General features: G+C 42.3%; 1 protein-coding gene across 1 annotated transcript in view; it reads right to left on the reverse strand.

Moving 5' to 3' along the window:
* Positions 1–503: 503 nt before the first annotated feature.
* ric1 (RIC1 homolog, RAB6A GEF complex partner 1) overlaps positions 504–15,723 on the reverse strand; it is a 41,937-nt gene continuing 26,717 nt past the window's right edge. The window contains exons 5-27 of the mRNA XM_087792231.1: positions 15,059–15,204; positions 14,154–14,290; positions 13,423–13,511; positions 12,351–12,439; positions 9,315–9,459; positions 9,170–9,218; positions 8,368–8,541; positions 8,099–8,308; positions 7,986–8,024; positions 7,384–7,494; positions 7,150–7,239; positions 6,914–7,074; positions 6,675–6,813; positions 6,490–6,606; positions 5,544–5,951; positions 4,956–5,267; positions 4,488–4,646; positions 4,287–4,423; positions 3,934–4,214; positions 2,661–2,855; positions 2,415–2,592; positions 2,153–2,341; positions 504–1,976 (exon numbers count right to left, since the gene is read on the reverse strand). Coding sequence (XP_087648357.1) covers positions 1,661–1,976; positions 2,153–2,341; positions 2,415–2,592; positions 2,661–2,855; positions 3,934–4,214; positions 4,287–4,423; positions 4,488–4,646; positions 4,956–5,267; positions 5,544–5,951; positions 6,490–6,606; positions 6,675–6,813; positions 6,914–7,074; positions 7,150–7,239; positions 7,384–7,494; positions 7,986–8,024; positions 8,099–8,308; positions 8,368–8,541; positions 9,170–9,218; positions 9,315–9,459; positions 12,351–12,439; positions 13,423–13,511; positions 14,154–14,290; positions 15,059–15,204 — 3,871 coding nt within the window. The 3' untranslated portion in view covers positions 504–1,660. The remainder of the gene's footprint in view (positions 1,977–2,152; positions 2,342–2,414; positions 2,593–2,660; positions 2,856–3,933; positions 4,215–4,286; positions 4,424–4,487; positions 4,647–4,955; positions 5,268–5,543; positions 5,952–6,489; positions 6,607–6,674; positions 6,814–6,913; positions 7,075–7,149; positions 7,240–7,383; positions 7,495–7,985; positions 8,025–8,098; positions 8,309–8,367; positions 8,542–9,169; positions 9,219–9,314; positions 9,460–12,350; positions 12,440–13,422; positions 13,512–14,153; positions 14,291–15,058; positions 15,205–15,723) is intronic.

Raw genomic sequence — 15,723 nt, forward strand, 5'->3', positions numbered from 1 at the left:
TATAGGGTAAGAGAAGGATTTTAAATTGTCTTCTAAATTCTACTGCAAGTCAATGTAAAGAGGACAGCACAGAGGAAATGTGTTTGCACCTCTTAGTCTTAGTCAGGACACGAGCTGCAGAGTACTGAATGAGCTGAAGAGTTCTGAGAGACTTCTTAGAACATCCTGACAGAAGAGACGGTGGGAAAAGGATCACTTATAACAGGTTGATAACCAAGCAATAAAGTTTTAATTGAAAAGTTGCGCGTTTGCAGTTCTGGTAAGAGTAATCATGCATTTGAAACCACAGTCTGGCCAAATGATGTTACAGATCGGCTTGATACGTTTACATTTTACTTTTTCTTTAAAGTGTATTGTTGATTAAATAAAGGTGATCGACTCACTACAATTGTTTAACTGCTAGCCGGTACAAAATGAGGCTCATAAAATGTAGGTGTAAAGCGATGCTGATGTGCATCTCATCACTCCCAGTGGGAAACATTGATGGTCTGGAACCATTTCAATTGTGTTGAAAAATAATTTATTGTCCATCGTTATGTACAAGAAAATATGCAACACTTAAGTAATACAAATGTACAGGAAAGCTTTTTTACATGTTTGCTGCGTCAGAAAGAAACATTCAGTCAAACAAATACTGTCCACCTCCGCAGTACCACTGCTGACACCCACAGAAGTGACATATTTCATTTCCCGAGGAAAGTTTCACCTTTGTTGTTAATGAGATAAAAAGGGTGCGCTTGTGTTCCCTCTGTAGATCCACAGTTAAAACTGAAGGCCTCTGGACATCTTTGGTTCACCAAGTTAAGCATCTGAGCTGAAGTCTTAGCGTAAGCCTCAAGGTCGGACTGCTCTTCAACACTAAAATACCGAGGAGGACCTGCAACATGAACTTTTTGGTTGACACGCAAAAGCAAAGCAGACAGAACGAATAAAGCTGAGGAACTTTTCAAATCATTGCACAAGATAATACTGACCTGAACCTGTAGTGCTCTAGCAAGACGGTGAACTATCACTCTTCCGCTTCCTTCCTCACGCCGCTATGATGCCAATACATAATCATAATAACAAAAGTTCATCCGCAGCAAGAAAACAGAACTAACGCCTTTCCATCATGATGAAACGTCCCATCAAGTCAAGGCTGTGACGGCACATGTTGGACTAGATGTCAAATCTTGGGCTGTAATGACCCGAAAAAATAATTAAATGGAGCCTCACAGCTTTCTCCAAGACAAAGGCAGTTTTTCACCCAAAAGCTTTGAAAAATACACAGTTTCAAACTCACAATAGGTCAAGAATGGATAAGAAATGGGTCAACACTCGTTCTAAGTGGATTTATAGACAGGCATGTATTTCTCTGCACTGATAGAAAAATAACACCATTACTTTAGAAAAAGTGATCACAAAATTGTTTAAAATCTAAAATCAATGAGGTATGAAAGTATGAAACACCGCAGTTCCACGTCAGCCTGAGAGGCTGATGAAACACAAACACTGGTGTTGGACTCACACACTTCTTCGCTGGTCAACAGCTTTTTGAAGGAGCTCCTCCAAACATGTGACATTTAGTTGTCCACCAGTGTTCTGCTCCACATCAGATAAGGTGTGAGAATGACTGGACTTGCATAAGAGTTGTATTTGCACACAGGTCCCAGGTTTGGCTTTAGGACAAAGTGCAGTCGTAGGTTCCCTCCTCCTCTCCTTGGTCCTCCACCTCTTCTGGCAGCCCTTCCTCAGTGGGGGGTCTGGGAAACGATCCTGTGGACTCCAAAGGGGGCAAAGCAAGCCCCAGAGAGGCTGCTGCACTCCGGCTGTCCTCAGAACGAGGAGATGTGGACACCCCCAGGACTTCAGAGACACCCAGCTTGGTATTCTGACTAGCTGGCTGGAAGGCTTCAGGCTGAACCGGCTCCATCACAGACTCCACCAGTTGCTGGAGCTGAGGCTGGATCAGACCCAGGAAGGGTTTGTAGCCTAGACTGCAGGCGGACAAAAAAGAGGTTCAGCTCAGTCCAGACCAACACGTCACACTTGCCGATATAAGATTCATGGACGCTTAACAATGATTCTTAATTAACTTCATGGATACATGTCAGATATTTTGAACATCTGCGTCTGAAGGACATTCAAGACGAGGTAACATTCAATCACTCACCAGTCTGTGGACACCCAAGAGCTGACTGCCAGGAGTCCTTTACGGACACTCTGCACCGTCTCTGGAGGGACCTCTGGACTGTCCATGAAGCTGATGACCTGCTTGATGACGTTCGCATCTCGAAGAATCAAGCCGACAACCACGCACCACTCCAAACAGCCCGCCTCCATGAAAACGTGCAGGAGGTATCTGAAGGTCACAGACGGGCCATGAAAACCACCATCTTGTGTCATGATGTGAATGTGCGGATCAGATTCCTCACCTGAGCTGCACCTGAGACTTGTGAGGACCTTTGTTGGCCAGCTCCATGGAGATGTGCTCCAGCTTGGCCTGAGTCAGACTCAGCGTGGATGAATTCTCGTCCACCATGGTCCAGTCGCCGTCCACCACCGAGCTGGTCTCGGTGAGGTCTGTGGCCGAGCCGATGCTGTACTCCTCCACTGCGAAGAGAGACACGTCAGTGATGTCAGTTAGCTGGGCGAGGGCGAGAGTTCGGCGCTCGCACCACCTTTACTGGTGAGCAGAGACAGGAAAGCGTCGTAGGTCTGAGGAGAGTGTGGGTCGGAGTTGGACACGGCGTCCATGTCTTTGGTGCCCTGCGCGTCCATCCAGGTGTGGTCGCTGCGAGCCGCCTGGGAGGGCGACGTGTCCATGTTCATCAGGCTGTCGGCGGACTGAGACTTGAGCAGGCGAGAGCTCAGCACTGTGAGCAGGAAAAACAATATTTCACTCAAAGAAATAATCTCTGAACGATTTGACCCTTTGTTTCCTCCATTGTATTATGTTTTCAGTGTCGTCAGTAATAATATGATGTAAAAAAAAAAGAAGAGAGCCGAGATCGGCTGCTCTGCATGTCAATAAAATGGTTATTGCGCCGATTGGTTGACGATGTGATTGACATGCAGAGCAGACATATTTAAATGATGGCGTGGAAAGGGATGAACTTGTCTGAATTCTACTTTAAATTTGGATGAAAAAAAGGAAAAGTTATTGGATTCGTGTCACGCACAGATTCATGCATCTGAATATGAATATGGGTTTCAGTGTTTTTAATAGAAAATCCATGCAATTCTTGGAACATAATGCTCTTGAACTTGTCTGCAGTGGAGGATGATATTTTAACAATACAGGCCGACACTGAGCATTAAGGCCAGGTCTCATGGAGTGTTATCTTGATCTTTAAAGTTTATACTTTATTGAATATTGTTTTGATTGTTTAAGCGCTTTGTGACCCTGGTCTGGAAAAGCGCTATACAAATAAAAATTACTTACTTACTTACATTCTTGGAAGTTTCTTACGAAGGAAAAGTGTGCAAATATGAGTAAACATGCTACTTTCTTGACTCAACTACTTATTCAAGTAACTTTTCTTTTAAAATAATTAAATCCACACATCCTTTCATCATGACTGATTAACAGTCTATTCAGTGAGAGTCATCCGAGTAAAGTGTGTACTTACTTATGTTGAGCATATTTGAGAAAAGTAGACATTTTGGACTTTTTGAACGGAAAAAGTGTGGGCACCCCTGTTTCAGCTCCTCAAACGCAGTAATCATTATTAAATAGGTCAAATATATATCGTAGAAAAATACACACACCTGTGCATCTAATAAAGATCATTAAACAGTCGTTTCGTCAGAATGTGTGTGGCACACATTTACAACAGCATTAAAGTCAGACTAAAAAAAGGTATTTTTATTTATGTTGGAATGACTCTTCCTCAAACACCATCACACTAAGAAAGCCAAGCAGCACCGGAGCGGGTAAAGTGTATTTCTTACCTGTCCGACACTGTCCATTCTTGTATGGTGAGTTGATGTTCCCCACAGGTAGAACGGGGAACGGCCAAAGGAAGTCTTTGTGTAGTTTCTTCAATGCCGAAACAAAATCGTCAACACGTGCCACGCGGTTTCGCTCACGATTCAGCCAGCCGATCAGCTCGAAGCCCAGTTGAGCTGAGAAACACCCGAGTTCTCGAAGGCGCACCTGCTCCACTAGGTGGCGGGCGTGTCGCCACAACATCATATCAATATACATGTGTTCAGGACATTCGCCATCCCGCCTGGCAGGAACAAACACAAAAATGTCAAGTAAAAATATCCATTATAAGACACTCCTAAGTGTTCCGGCTCACCCTTTAGACGAGGGTCCGGCTGGCATACTGAAAGTCTTCTGCAGGTTGCATTTTCCTGTGGTGATGGATTCTGCGGACTGAGACAAGCTGATGCTGCGAGTCCTAAAGATCTCAAATCCCGGACTGGAGGACGGCTCCTATCGAGTCAGACAAGATCATCAATACCTTGAAGTTCAGGAGGCTTTTAAATGAAGCTCCTGCCTGTGTGGTCGGTGTTGGAGGGGGCGTCTCCATCTCCCCGGTGCCGATAGCTTTAAGGAAGCGAATCATGTGACGGCAGAGATCCCACTTTCCCTGTTCCAGGGCCGTGTTGAAGAGCAATGTGGCGTGTTGTCTGCTGACAGCCGGAACCTCCATATTCTTTTAAAGAAATCAACATTTTAAAGGCTGTGAATTTTGAAAGTGGCCATCAATTCCATAAAGTTTAACCATTTCATTATGAATATTTCACGATTTTTTCAATAATCATTTGACAATAAAGGACTCCATTTTATTAACTTTTTTGGTAGCTTAAATTCACACACAACAATCAATACTATAACAGTCAAACCCTGGGCTGCTCTACTCTTCATAATTTACTCTTCTCTTCTAGTTTATTTTATCAGTTTTTGCTTCATCTGTAGTTCACTTTTATCCATAGGCTTGTGCCAATTGTGAAGATGTGCTTGCCTGCAGAATAATGAGATAGGAGGCCGCGGTGTCCAGATCCTGAGCCACGAGACATTCTTCAAACAGATCCTTAGGGTTCCCCACAGCAGCGAAAAGGTAGTTCCACAGGGCGTATTCCGTCTTCCTGGCACAGTGGACGATGGTCTGGAGGAAGAGCGGGAACTCTGTGATGAACTTGGCCACAGTCGGCAGCAGAGGGTCAGGGATGGGCTCTCGGGATGTGGCCTCTTCTTCAAGCACCACATGCACCATGAGCTCCATGACGTGGGGAAAGTAGGGGAGCGAGGCACAGGACTGAGCCAACATCAGGGCCTGAAAGAAAAATTATTCATGGAATTTACATGAAGAGCATTTGACTCAGATACAGGTGTAGATATATGGGCAATCCTGGATTTCATGCTTTTATGGATAATTGATGGTTTCTCTTGGAGAGAAGTTTATAATTATTCAAAAGATAGTTTCTATAATGATGAGCGATCAAACTCTACGTTAAGCGACAATGAAACCGGTTTATAATTATTGGTACTGGACAATTTTTTTTCTCCTCAGGAATCATTTCTAAAACATTTGTCACTCGTGGGCACATACCTGTTCACCCAGGTTTCTAACCAGCAGCTGCCTCAGGATGTGGTGAAGATAGATCTGTGAGGTCCTCTCAACAGTACAGAAAGGGAAAAGCGCCTCCAGTGGCTCTAAGGAACCCTGCAGTCCATCATATAACACTGTCTCGTTAGTGGCGCCAAGTACAAGTGCGTCCTCAAAAAGCACGGCCAATGGATATATGTTAATGTGGAAGGGCAGCATGATGCGTCTTGAGAGGAAGGAGTGAGGTTTCCGGTGGTCTCGGGGGAACAGGGGAAGCCAGACCTTCATGCCTGCCTCGCCGCATGACAACCACAGTGCTTCCAGTAGGTGTCGTTTCTTCCTGTCAGTGCGGCAGGTAGTCCAGACGTTCTCCACACATTGAGCCAGCACCACCGGAGGACAAAAGGGGAGCTGCAGAGAAAAAAAAAGAATTTCCTCTGTATTTAAATGACATAATAAATCTAGATGAATTGAGGCATTTACTGAATGGTAGTGAGGAAATGATAGAACAGTGATGGAAAAAGATTGATCACAAAGTGTTCCTTTATCATGAAGCGAGTTGATTCAGAGTGATTGGATTTTAGTGAGAAGGCTTTTTGGTAGATAACATTTGACATTTTTAACAAGAGTCTCACTGAGAGTCAGACAAGCTTAGTTTACTTGTGGAAATGTCCTAATAAATATCGACTCTTCCAGTGGCAGAAATATGTCCAGGAGTGAAAGTTTGTCATAGCAAATGGGGATATTTTAAATGTATAAAGTATATGATGATACTGAGATTTTCCTTACTCTAGGTTTCCAATTGATGTCTTAGTGTAAACAGTTTTATCCACACAAATGTTGAATAACGTTTGATAAATGAAATAAAGAAAAAATAACCGATTTCAATCCAACTATTAGAAATTCGAATGACCAACAAAAATCTTAGTTTGAGTTAAAATTAACTTACCAACTTCTTTTTGTTGCCTCCCGTCTCCTTCTCTCGTACCTGTGGACCTGAATGGTCCCTCTGCAGCATGATCAACTGGCCGGCTAGATTCAACATAATGCTTTCTGCCATGCAGGCCTGAGAGACAAACACAGGGAAATGTTTCTTTTTCACAGCTGGCATCATTGTTCATTTGAGTGTATTACCTGCTGTGGGGCTTTCAGTGTAATGCCGGTCTCTGTGCGCACTGAAGTGAGTGTGACGGAGACCACAAGGGCAGGGTGAGGGATGTAGCGAGACATGGAGACTTCCTGCAGCAACTCCACACTGACTGAAGGTTTTGGTCTGAAACATCCAATTTTTCATTAAAAAAAAATCATTTTATGATGGTTTGAATTGGATTTATCTTAACAGCTCATCTTTGGTTAAGATTCCAAACACACACCCGTCGTTTCTCCTCTCTATACTGTACAGGCAGATGGAGCAGTCGGCTCTGAACATGATGACCATGTCTCTGAACACGTTGAGCAGTAGAGTGTCCGAGTGCAGCTTTGTGACCGAGGCGAAGGTGTTGTCCAAATTAGAAGAGCGTTGATAGAGTCTTAGCTGGAAACAGAAAATACTAAACAAGGAGACAGACGAGGGAGGAAAAGTTGATTGTATATGAATGTAATAATAAACCTGCTCCTGCTGTTCAATAAAGTTGTAACAGGCCACCACCACATAGTCACTCCACCAGGCCAGACCCCCGGTCACTGTCATGTTCTGCTCCTGCGAAAACAGATCTGCTTACCGCAAGTAACACAACCTCTTAGGCAAGTCATTACTAAACAAGACTTGATCAGACCACATCAACATGTTGTTCTGCATCAGTGAAAGGTCACAAGACAGAGGTTTTTCTGTAAATATTATTACCTGGGTGATGTTTCCGAACAGTTTCCACTTGCGTGTGAACAAGGAGTAGTGTGCAAATCCTCGCTTTCCTGCTACAGCCATAAACTGACCTGTAGTGTCGATGGCTGCAAACTACAACCAAAGAAAACATGCAGATGAGCCTTTCTTCTTTACGACTAGCTTACGTGCAGGCTACACATCAGTTTGTCATGTGTGTTTATAGATAATGAAAACACTGTTATTATGATGTTATAACTGATGCGGTCCTTATCATTTGTTACTGTAAAACCTTGAAAAACCAACTTAAACTCACAAACTAAGGTTTACTTTAACTTCCAACCACTGCAGTGTACACAGCTAGAAGGGTGCAGGTTCAATAGCAGTTGGATGCAACCCGTTATATTTTTTCAGTCTGTTAACCTTTTATGTGCTTTACTCTAGTTTCCTCCCACAGCAAATTTAGGTGAATTGATCATTATAAAAGTTCAATAAGTGAACTGTGATGTGTAATGCCACTGTGATAAATAATGATAGCACATGCCTCAACTCCAAAAATCAATAAGCCCAAACAAACAACAGATTCAACACAATCAAATATAAAGAGATCATTCTGAAACACTTACCCGGATGGGCCAGTTGCTCTCCAGGTATGTGCTGTGAATCTACGATGAAAGAATACAAAGACAAAAAATGACAAAAGGCCTCTTTGTGTCATGGATAATTCTCGCCTGCTGACCTGCACCACGTGCCAGTGCTTGTGTCCGAGTAAAGTGCTGAGACCCTGAGAGAGAGACGAGCTGGGTTTGGGCGGACGATGCACAGGGCTGCTGTCGTGTGAGTGAAGGTGTGGCTGTGCGTCGCTGGTGCTGTGGACCTGCTGCATGGGGTCACCGCAGGTAAGGTAGAGCCGGTCTTCGCCGTGAAGCAGCACTTGCTCCTGATTACTCTGCACAAAGTCCGGGTTCATTAGCAGGCTCAGTGGATAACTGTAACGCTCACTCTCACCGTGCAGGGGTTGACTGTGAGTGCACTCTTGATGAAGTGGAACTGGAGTATCCCAGTCTGTGGGGATGCTGGAGGAGGTAAAGTCATATCCACTTCCTGCTGCTCCTCCTGCAGCTTCCTCCTTTCCTGCTTGCACAGAACAACCCAGAGATGGTAGCCTTCCGCTCCCCAGCTCTGGGAATGATAAACAATCAAGTTCATGCTTTTGAATAAATTGGAGCTGGTGAGAGGCAAGCAAACACTTAGGAAAGGGCAGTTTATATGCTATTTTCTTCAGCTCCAAAATGAGTCATAATTTTAGATGTTCACATGCTGAGCAGAAGTGATATTTGGACAAAATATTACCCGTCCTTCTTTAAACTTTTGGCTGAGGAATGTCACATTCACTCTTACTCCAGTAAGATTTTACACATTTGTATTGGTATAAAGGAGGGCAGGGAGACTTGAAACCATGGATACATGGTGTGTTTTTATATATTTATTTTTTCAATTCATATAATTAAATCTTATATTTAATCATTTTAATGCTACAAACTGTATTCTGGAGGACGTTTGCTTGACTGATTATTTTGGAAACCAAATTAAAATGTTTCTAAACTTCCAGGACACGTTTTACTTTTTAAGAAGGATGTCTATTCCTGAAAGAAAAATATAGGTAAACAAATAAAACAAATGGTAAAGCGATGAAAGATGTCAAATATTTACACATGATACCTCACACTGCTTGAAAATTACATTTAAGCACGAACTAAGATCAGATCTAACAATGCATCAGCAGTATTGAGCCCAAAACGGAACTGACCATAGAGCTGATTTTAATGGGATCCTTCTTGGTTCCGTCTGAGCGGTACCTGAGGGACAGAAGGAAAAAAAAGGCAGATCAGTGAGATGAACGTGAATGCACTTTAGATGAGAGGTGAAGCATGTAAGTTAATGATTCCACCCACGCAAAATCCTCTCCCAGAGTGCAGATGAGGTGAGCTCCAAATACACTCCACAGTGATAGGCCGCCGCACTCCCAGGTAACCATGGCAACACTGTAGTCAGGTGACCAGCAGATCAGCTTGACTGGCCCCGTCTTATTATAGATGTCTGAAAAATCATATACAGTTGATTAGATTAATGGGGAATTGGAATTCTAATATTCTCTCATGACTACATTTAGTGAAAAGTCTTATAATTATGACAACTATTTTCCGGTGAAAACACTGATACGTTCTGCACTGCATTTTCTTTTTTTCTTGCCAAATTAAAAATCACATTGAGGTAAATGCTCCCGTCTTTCCAGTTGGCTACCTTTGGATTGTTCGCTTGAACTTGACAAATGTTTACAAGCAGTGCAACTAAAGGGTATAAAGATGAAAACCAAAACCCAAAAAAGGGACATACAAGAAATGTATTCACTAGTGATGGTTAACCAAATATTCAAATTTTACATATTTTTGAAGACTAGGACAACTGGATTCCAGTTGCTACATTAAAATCACTCAGCCTGTCCTTGCGCAAAGGCTCAAGGAACGACACCACCATCTTTGTTGCAGGAGGCGAGCAAATCCCCCATCTGGCCAACCAGCACATCCAAAGCCTAGGGAGGCAGTACAATGCGGCTCTGTCGGACAAACACGCAAGCAAGGTAGCACAGAAGTAACTCTCCAACACATTGTACCAAAGGGTTATGTGGCCACTAAAGATGAGCCAAATTACATCCTCAATAGTAAACGCATTGGAAAGCCTAGCCAACTCCTACATACGAAAGTGGCAGGGACTATTGCCACAGCTGCCCATCCAGTCCATCACCCTGGGCTATAAGCAAGAAAGGCGAGATTGGTCCTGGAGCTAAAATAATCCTTGCACCCTACAGTGAGGAATGCACCTTTACCACAAGTGGCAAGCAGAGCCAGAGGTTTCTAAGGCCACTGGCTCCAGAACTAGGAGATAGTTGGAAGGGTGTGCAATATGACTTTAATGATCATTCTAGATAATCACAATTATTTCCCTATATCTTGCACGACACATACGGAAAAGCCCTCAGAGCTGCGTTTTTTCTGCGACGTCTTTCTTCCACAACAAGAAGACCAAGGGCTGAAAAATACCAGTCGCTTCATTTTCGTGTTGTTATCCATCGTATTTTTATTTTATCTTTCGTTTAACGGGTGAAAACACCGACTGTTCTCGACAAGTGTCAGAGAATTTCCGGTTTTCACTTCTCTCTGAAGTCACGTGCTGCAGCGTCATTGGCTGTCGCACATGCGCAGAAGGTACACTTTTGCCAACAGTCTATTTGGGGTGTCGTGGGCATTAGGTAGGTGCGGTGTGTCAAAGCCTTTAGGAGGCCCATCAGCTGGACTGACTGTGGAAGATGCCCAAGGCCATGGCCCCTTGCCATGTACGGGAAACCTCCACCAGTGGTTCGGCAAGGAGGAGAGCTGCACTCTATGCAGCATACTCAACGCAAGCCTACAGCACTTGTTGTCAGGTTACAGAGTTGCTCTGACGCAGGGTCGGTACAGATGGTGCCAAGACCAAGTCCTAACAAAACTTGCCAAAATTCTAGAGTGCTGCATACCCAAACAACCAACTCAAAAACCTGCACCACCCCGGCCCTTTGAGGACCGGTTTACCCACCCCTTGACTAGAGAATAAGGTCAACGTTGGCGATATTACCACCACCTCATTCAGGCCAGACATCATGCTTTGGTCTACAGCAGCAAAGTCTGCCATGCTTATAGAGCTCCCTGTAAAAGATTCAACCCGAAACGTTTATATTCGATTTCTTTTGATTTCTGGTCTTTTAATTTAAATTTAAGTTAATACCAGCCAAACGAATGATAACACATTAAAAGCCACTCGTATTTCTTCTACGATAGCGTCTGACTGAGCAGGGCAAAAGGTTTGCGAAGAATGTATATAATATGAGAATGTTTTATTTAGAATATATATTCACATATATATGCATGTATATATATCCACATTTATATGTATCTATATTTATTCACGTATATATGTATAAAAAACGTGTGTAGTATTTAGACTGATTTGGGCTGCTAATACAGTTTTGGAAATGAAAATGTTTTCTTTGTTTAAATATTATTGTATATATTTTGTGATGCAGTTTCTTTTCAGCTCTTACGGTGATCACACCTTAGATCTATTTATAGATCAAATTGTCAACATAAATAAACGAGGTGCTCATCATCAGTTAAAGAGATGGCTCGTCAATATCAGTCAGTGTTGCTACACTCACTATCCCCTGGGAGGAGGGAATCCAAGCCTCCCACAAGCGCAGTGCAACAAAGTTCTCCGACTTGGCTGCTGAGTCAACTATCATCTACCCTGTGGAAATAGACTGAACCTGTCGGAACCTCAGCAACCAGGCTGCTTCAGGACATTCCTGAGCTAAGCTTGAAAGGGAAACCAAGGCCCTTGATGAGGAAGCAGAAAACGCAAGCAGGAAAAGGACAATAATAGCGGTCAAGACAGTAACATGGGTCAGCTTCAGGGGGTGGCAGAGAGATGTCCCCGTCATAAAAGAAACTCTTAAGAGAAACAGATTACTCTGATAATAATACCAGCCCTTAGTCGACATGAGGGTGAGTAGAAAATGAGTGAAGTTTGAATGTTGAGTGAATAATCACCAGAATTGTATTTATAGTATATTTATATATAGCATAAAGGCAAACAGAGAAAGTTAACATTATATGGAATTATTATTATTTATTTTTTAAGTCAAAAGGGTTTTGTGGCTCCCAGGGTTTTCTTTCCTGTAGGCAAAGGGCCCAAATGGCTCTTTGAGTGGTACAGGTTGCCAACCCCTGTAATAGATGATAAGTTCAATTGTCACCACCCAGCCTTGGAAAAGTGGAGTGGCAACCAGTGTCACTCAAACCCTTTTAGTGACTCCATGATGCCCAGAAGGAGGTGCTATGACATAAAACAGACAGTCCTCAAAGACAAAATAAATACAGAAGGGGGAGGGGAGTTACCTGGGTAGTGTTTGGGGGTGAGTTCCAGTCTGTGAGAGAGCTGCATAGTTCCTGTTGTAGTGTCAATCATGTAGACCAGGACGGAGCCACTGGAAATACAGCACAAAGGTGAGATTCAGTAGACATTTACAAATATTAATTCTTCTCCCCATTGTTTTTGGAGTACGCCTTGTTACTAAAATGACACCTTTTAAAGTCTTCTGCTCCATTAAGTTATTGTTTTAGTCAATCCGGTTCATCTTGCGCCATGGCATTGCAGATCTTCTGATGGGGTGTTCAAAGAGTTCTCTGTGACAAATGGTGGTGTCATGGATCCCGCAATGTGAAGTTTAAACAAGAGTGACATTTTAGTTCTATCAGTAATTGAAACAATTTCACCGGGATCCAAATGTTGCAGAATCCTCTTCATGTCTTGTTCGGAATGTTTGAAGACCAGTCCGTTAGAATCTTCTTAATCATTTCTTATTTCTTATCAAAGAAATGTGTCAACCAAACAACGCCCTGATATGACATGATATGATATGATCGCAGTCAATTCCAAAATTTTCTTGGACACGTCAATAAAAACATTTTAAATAAGCAGCAAGTATTTTTGTATACACAATGTATATTAACCGGCCTGCAAATTATTTTCAGTTTCTTCTGCAGTGTTTTGCATGAATAAAAAGACCCAAAGATTATTAGGTGTGACAAGACCCTCAGATTTTAGAAATGTGTGTGAAGGGTAGCTGCCAGTTGTGGAATAAACATATAAAATGCAAAAAACACATGCACACTCTGACAAACCCAGTAGATGTTACTCCTCAAAATTGAATGCTCATGGAGGCCAACCTTGACCAAACACACTCCCAATACAAAGGTTGTGACACTATGCAGCTGCAAGCAAAAACAGTCAGGGAATCCTTGAGATGTTACTATCAAGCACACATTAGGTGGCCTCAGCAAACACAAACTGACAGATTCCCTCACTTGACAAACACCACAGGGGTGGCAGAAGATCTCTTGAACACACAGCTTACTCCCAAACTCTATTAAAAAAATAGTTCCACATACATGCACCATCTTAACATACCTGGCTGTACCGAAGGCCATCAGTCTGTACTTGTTGTTGACCGCCACACAGGTGCCATCAATCACGTCTGCTGCCCAAACGGCCTGGAGCTGCACAATACACATACAGGAGAGGAGGATCCAGGAATTACAAAAGAATGAAAGGCTGAAAAGGGGGTTTCAAATTCATAAGATACTTTTTCTTTGTACAATGTCAGATATAAGGACATTTTTAAAAATGTATATAAGATGCAGAAAGATCTTTGCACTGGCTGCTACTCCTGCGATCAGACAAGAGGTGAATTATAAAATAGATATAAAAAAAAAGGTCAAACTTCTGATTATGTGGATTCATTGAATACTTCTATCAATTGACAATAAAAAAAATATAATATTGAAAACTAATGAGGGGAAAAATATAAAAGCAGCTCTTCAAGCAATTTGTCAAATCAATTCCAAACAAAAAACAGCATAAATACTATAAGCAGGTTTTTGCGACTGTGTGCACTTGTAGCATGCCATGTAGCAGTGGACAGTTGATGAATAATGTGTGATATAATGTTATTATGATGTTTAGAAAAAAAACAAAACTTACTTCTCACACAACATGTGCCACTAAAGTAAGTTTGATTCAATTAATTAGGTCCAACAAGACACACTTTACAGAGCTCAAAAAAATCATTCTTCATAATCAGCATCATTCTGAGTATTGTCCGAGTTAGCTCTTGTGTGCATATGTATAAGCCTTCTCACGTCTGCTGTGATGGTGTTGCTGAGAGGCGTGATGAAACCCAGGTGACCGTCACTCAAGACCACAGCGAAGCCGTGGAGGGTCGTGCAGTACTCCACGCAGCTGATGTAAGCACCGTCCAGGTCCAGTGAAGGGCTTCCTACAACAAAGGTGTGGCAATTGTATTATGAAATAAAAGGTTTGCTTATTTTGGTAGTGTGTCCGTTTTTTAAACTTGTGCTTAAATCATCTGCAAATAACAAATACAAAAAAAAGGGAGAAATTTCTTTTTGAAGACTAGTACGAATAAAAACTGGTTTCAGTATCAAGAGTACAAGTACAACTCAGGACCTTCACAAATGACTGTCAAAAATGTGGATAAAAACTGTTTTAATATTGGCATGTTTTTTATTTTATTGGAAAAAAATCTTTCACACAAAAGATTTCTGATCTTTGTACTGAACTAAAGATATTATTATTATTATTATTATTATTATTATTATAATAACAGGTCCAACCCTTTACATTCAACAGGAGTGGATTGATGATGTCATAGGCTCCATGTGTTCAACTGCCATACATCCTGTTTACACTGACTAAATACTTGTGAATATTTTTCTATACACAATGGCATATTGAACATACTGGGAAAGATTATACCTGTCTTCTGTAAGAGTGTGCTGCCAGTCAGGGAATGAACATTGATACAGAGGGGTACTCTCACTCTGACTTCAAAAAACAAAAAGTTTAAACCTTTTCCAAATTCTGTTATTTTTGCAGATGATGTTAGAATAAACCAAAAAAAACAGGCACACACCTTTTTGAAAGCTTCCTCACCCATAGAAAAGCCCTTCAGGGTAATCTTAAAAAATGAATAATTTCTATAGATGCAGACATTGAATATATGTAAAACCATGTGTCATCTTACCACGAGCAGACTGAAGATCCAGAGAGAAGGGGATGGAAGTGAGACAAATGGTCTTGCGCCCGTTGCTGCCCTGACCGTCCCAGTGCAGCTCATGGAGGAAGCCGTCTGTAGTACAAATCAGCAAGTGGTCTTGCATGGACTGCAGACTAGTGAAAAGGGAAAAAACAATACAACATTAAAATGAGTTGAGTCATGGATATTGGTCTTCTATTAGGTTATGGATTGTATAGTTAGACGTCAGGTCTGGAAAAATAGAAGTCACTGAAGAGGTCATTATGCTCAGACACAGAAATAATCATCAAGCAAAAGTACAGTCATGCAGAAACTGAGCTAGAGTCCAGCAACTGTCACCTGAGAGCCAGCCCTCCTGATCAACCTGTCCAATGTTGACACTCCTCCTGGACACATTTCCACCCCAACACACCACAGCATAGAACAGGACACTGGCCACCACAGATTGGTAGACCATGCAGAGGAGTTTCCTGCAGATGTTAAATGATCGAAGCCTCCTCAGAAAGTACAGTCTACTTTGAAGTTTCTCTGAACATGGTCTGTGTTGCAGGACCAGTCCAGTTTACTGTCCAGCCACACACCGAGGTACTTATAGTTGTCAACTATCTCCAGCTCTTCGCCTCTGATGGACACTGGACGTGGCTTTGTCCTGG

Source organism: Callionymus lyra, chromosome 5 (genome assembly GCF_982586985.1).
Source record: "Callionymus lyra chromosome 5, fCalLyr1.hap1.1, whole genome shotgun sequence".
Lineage (NCBI taxonomy): Eukaryota > Metazoa > Chordata > Actinopteri > Syngnathiformes > Callionymidae > Callionymus > Callionymus lyra.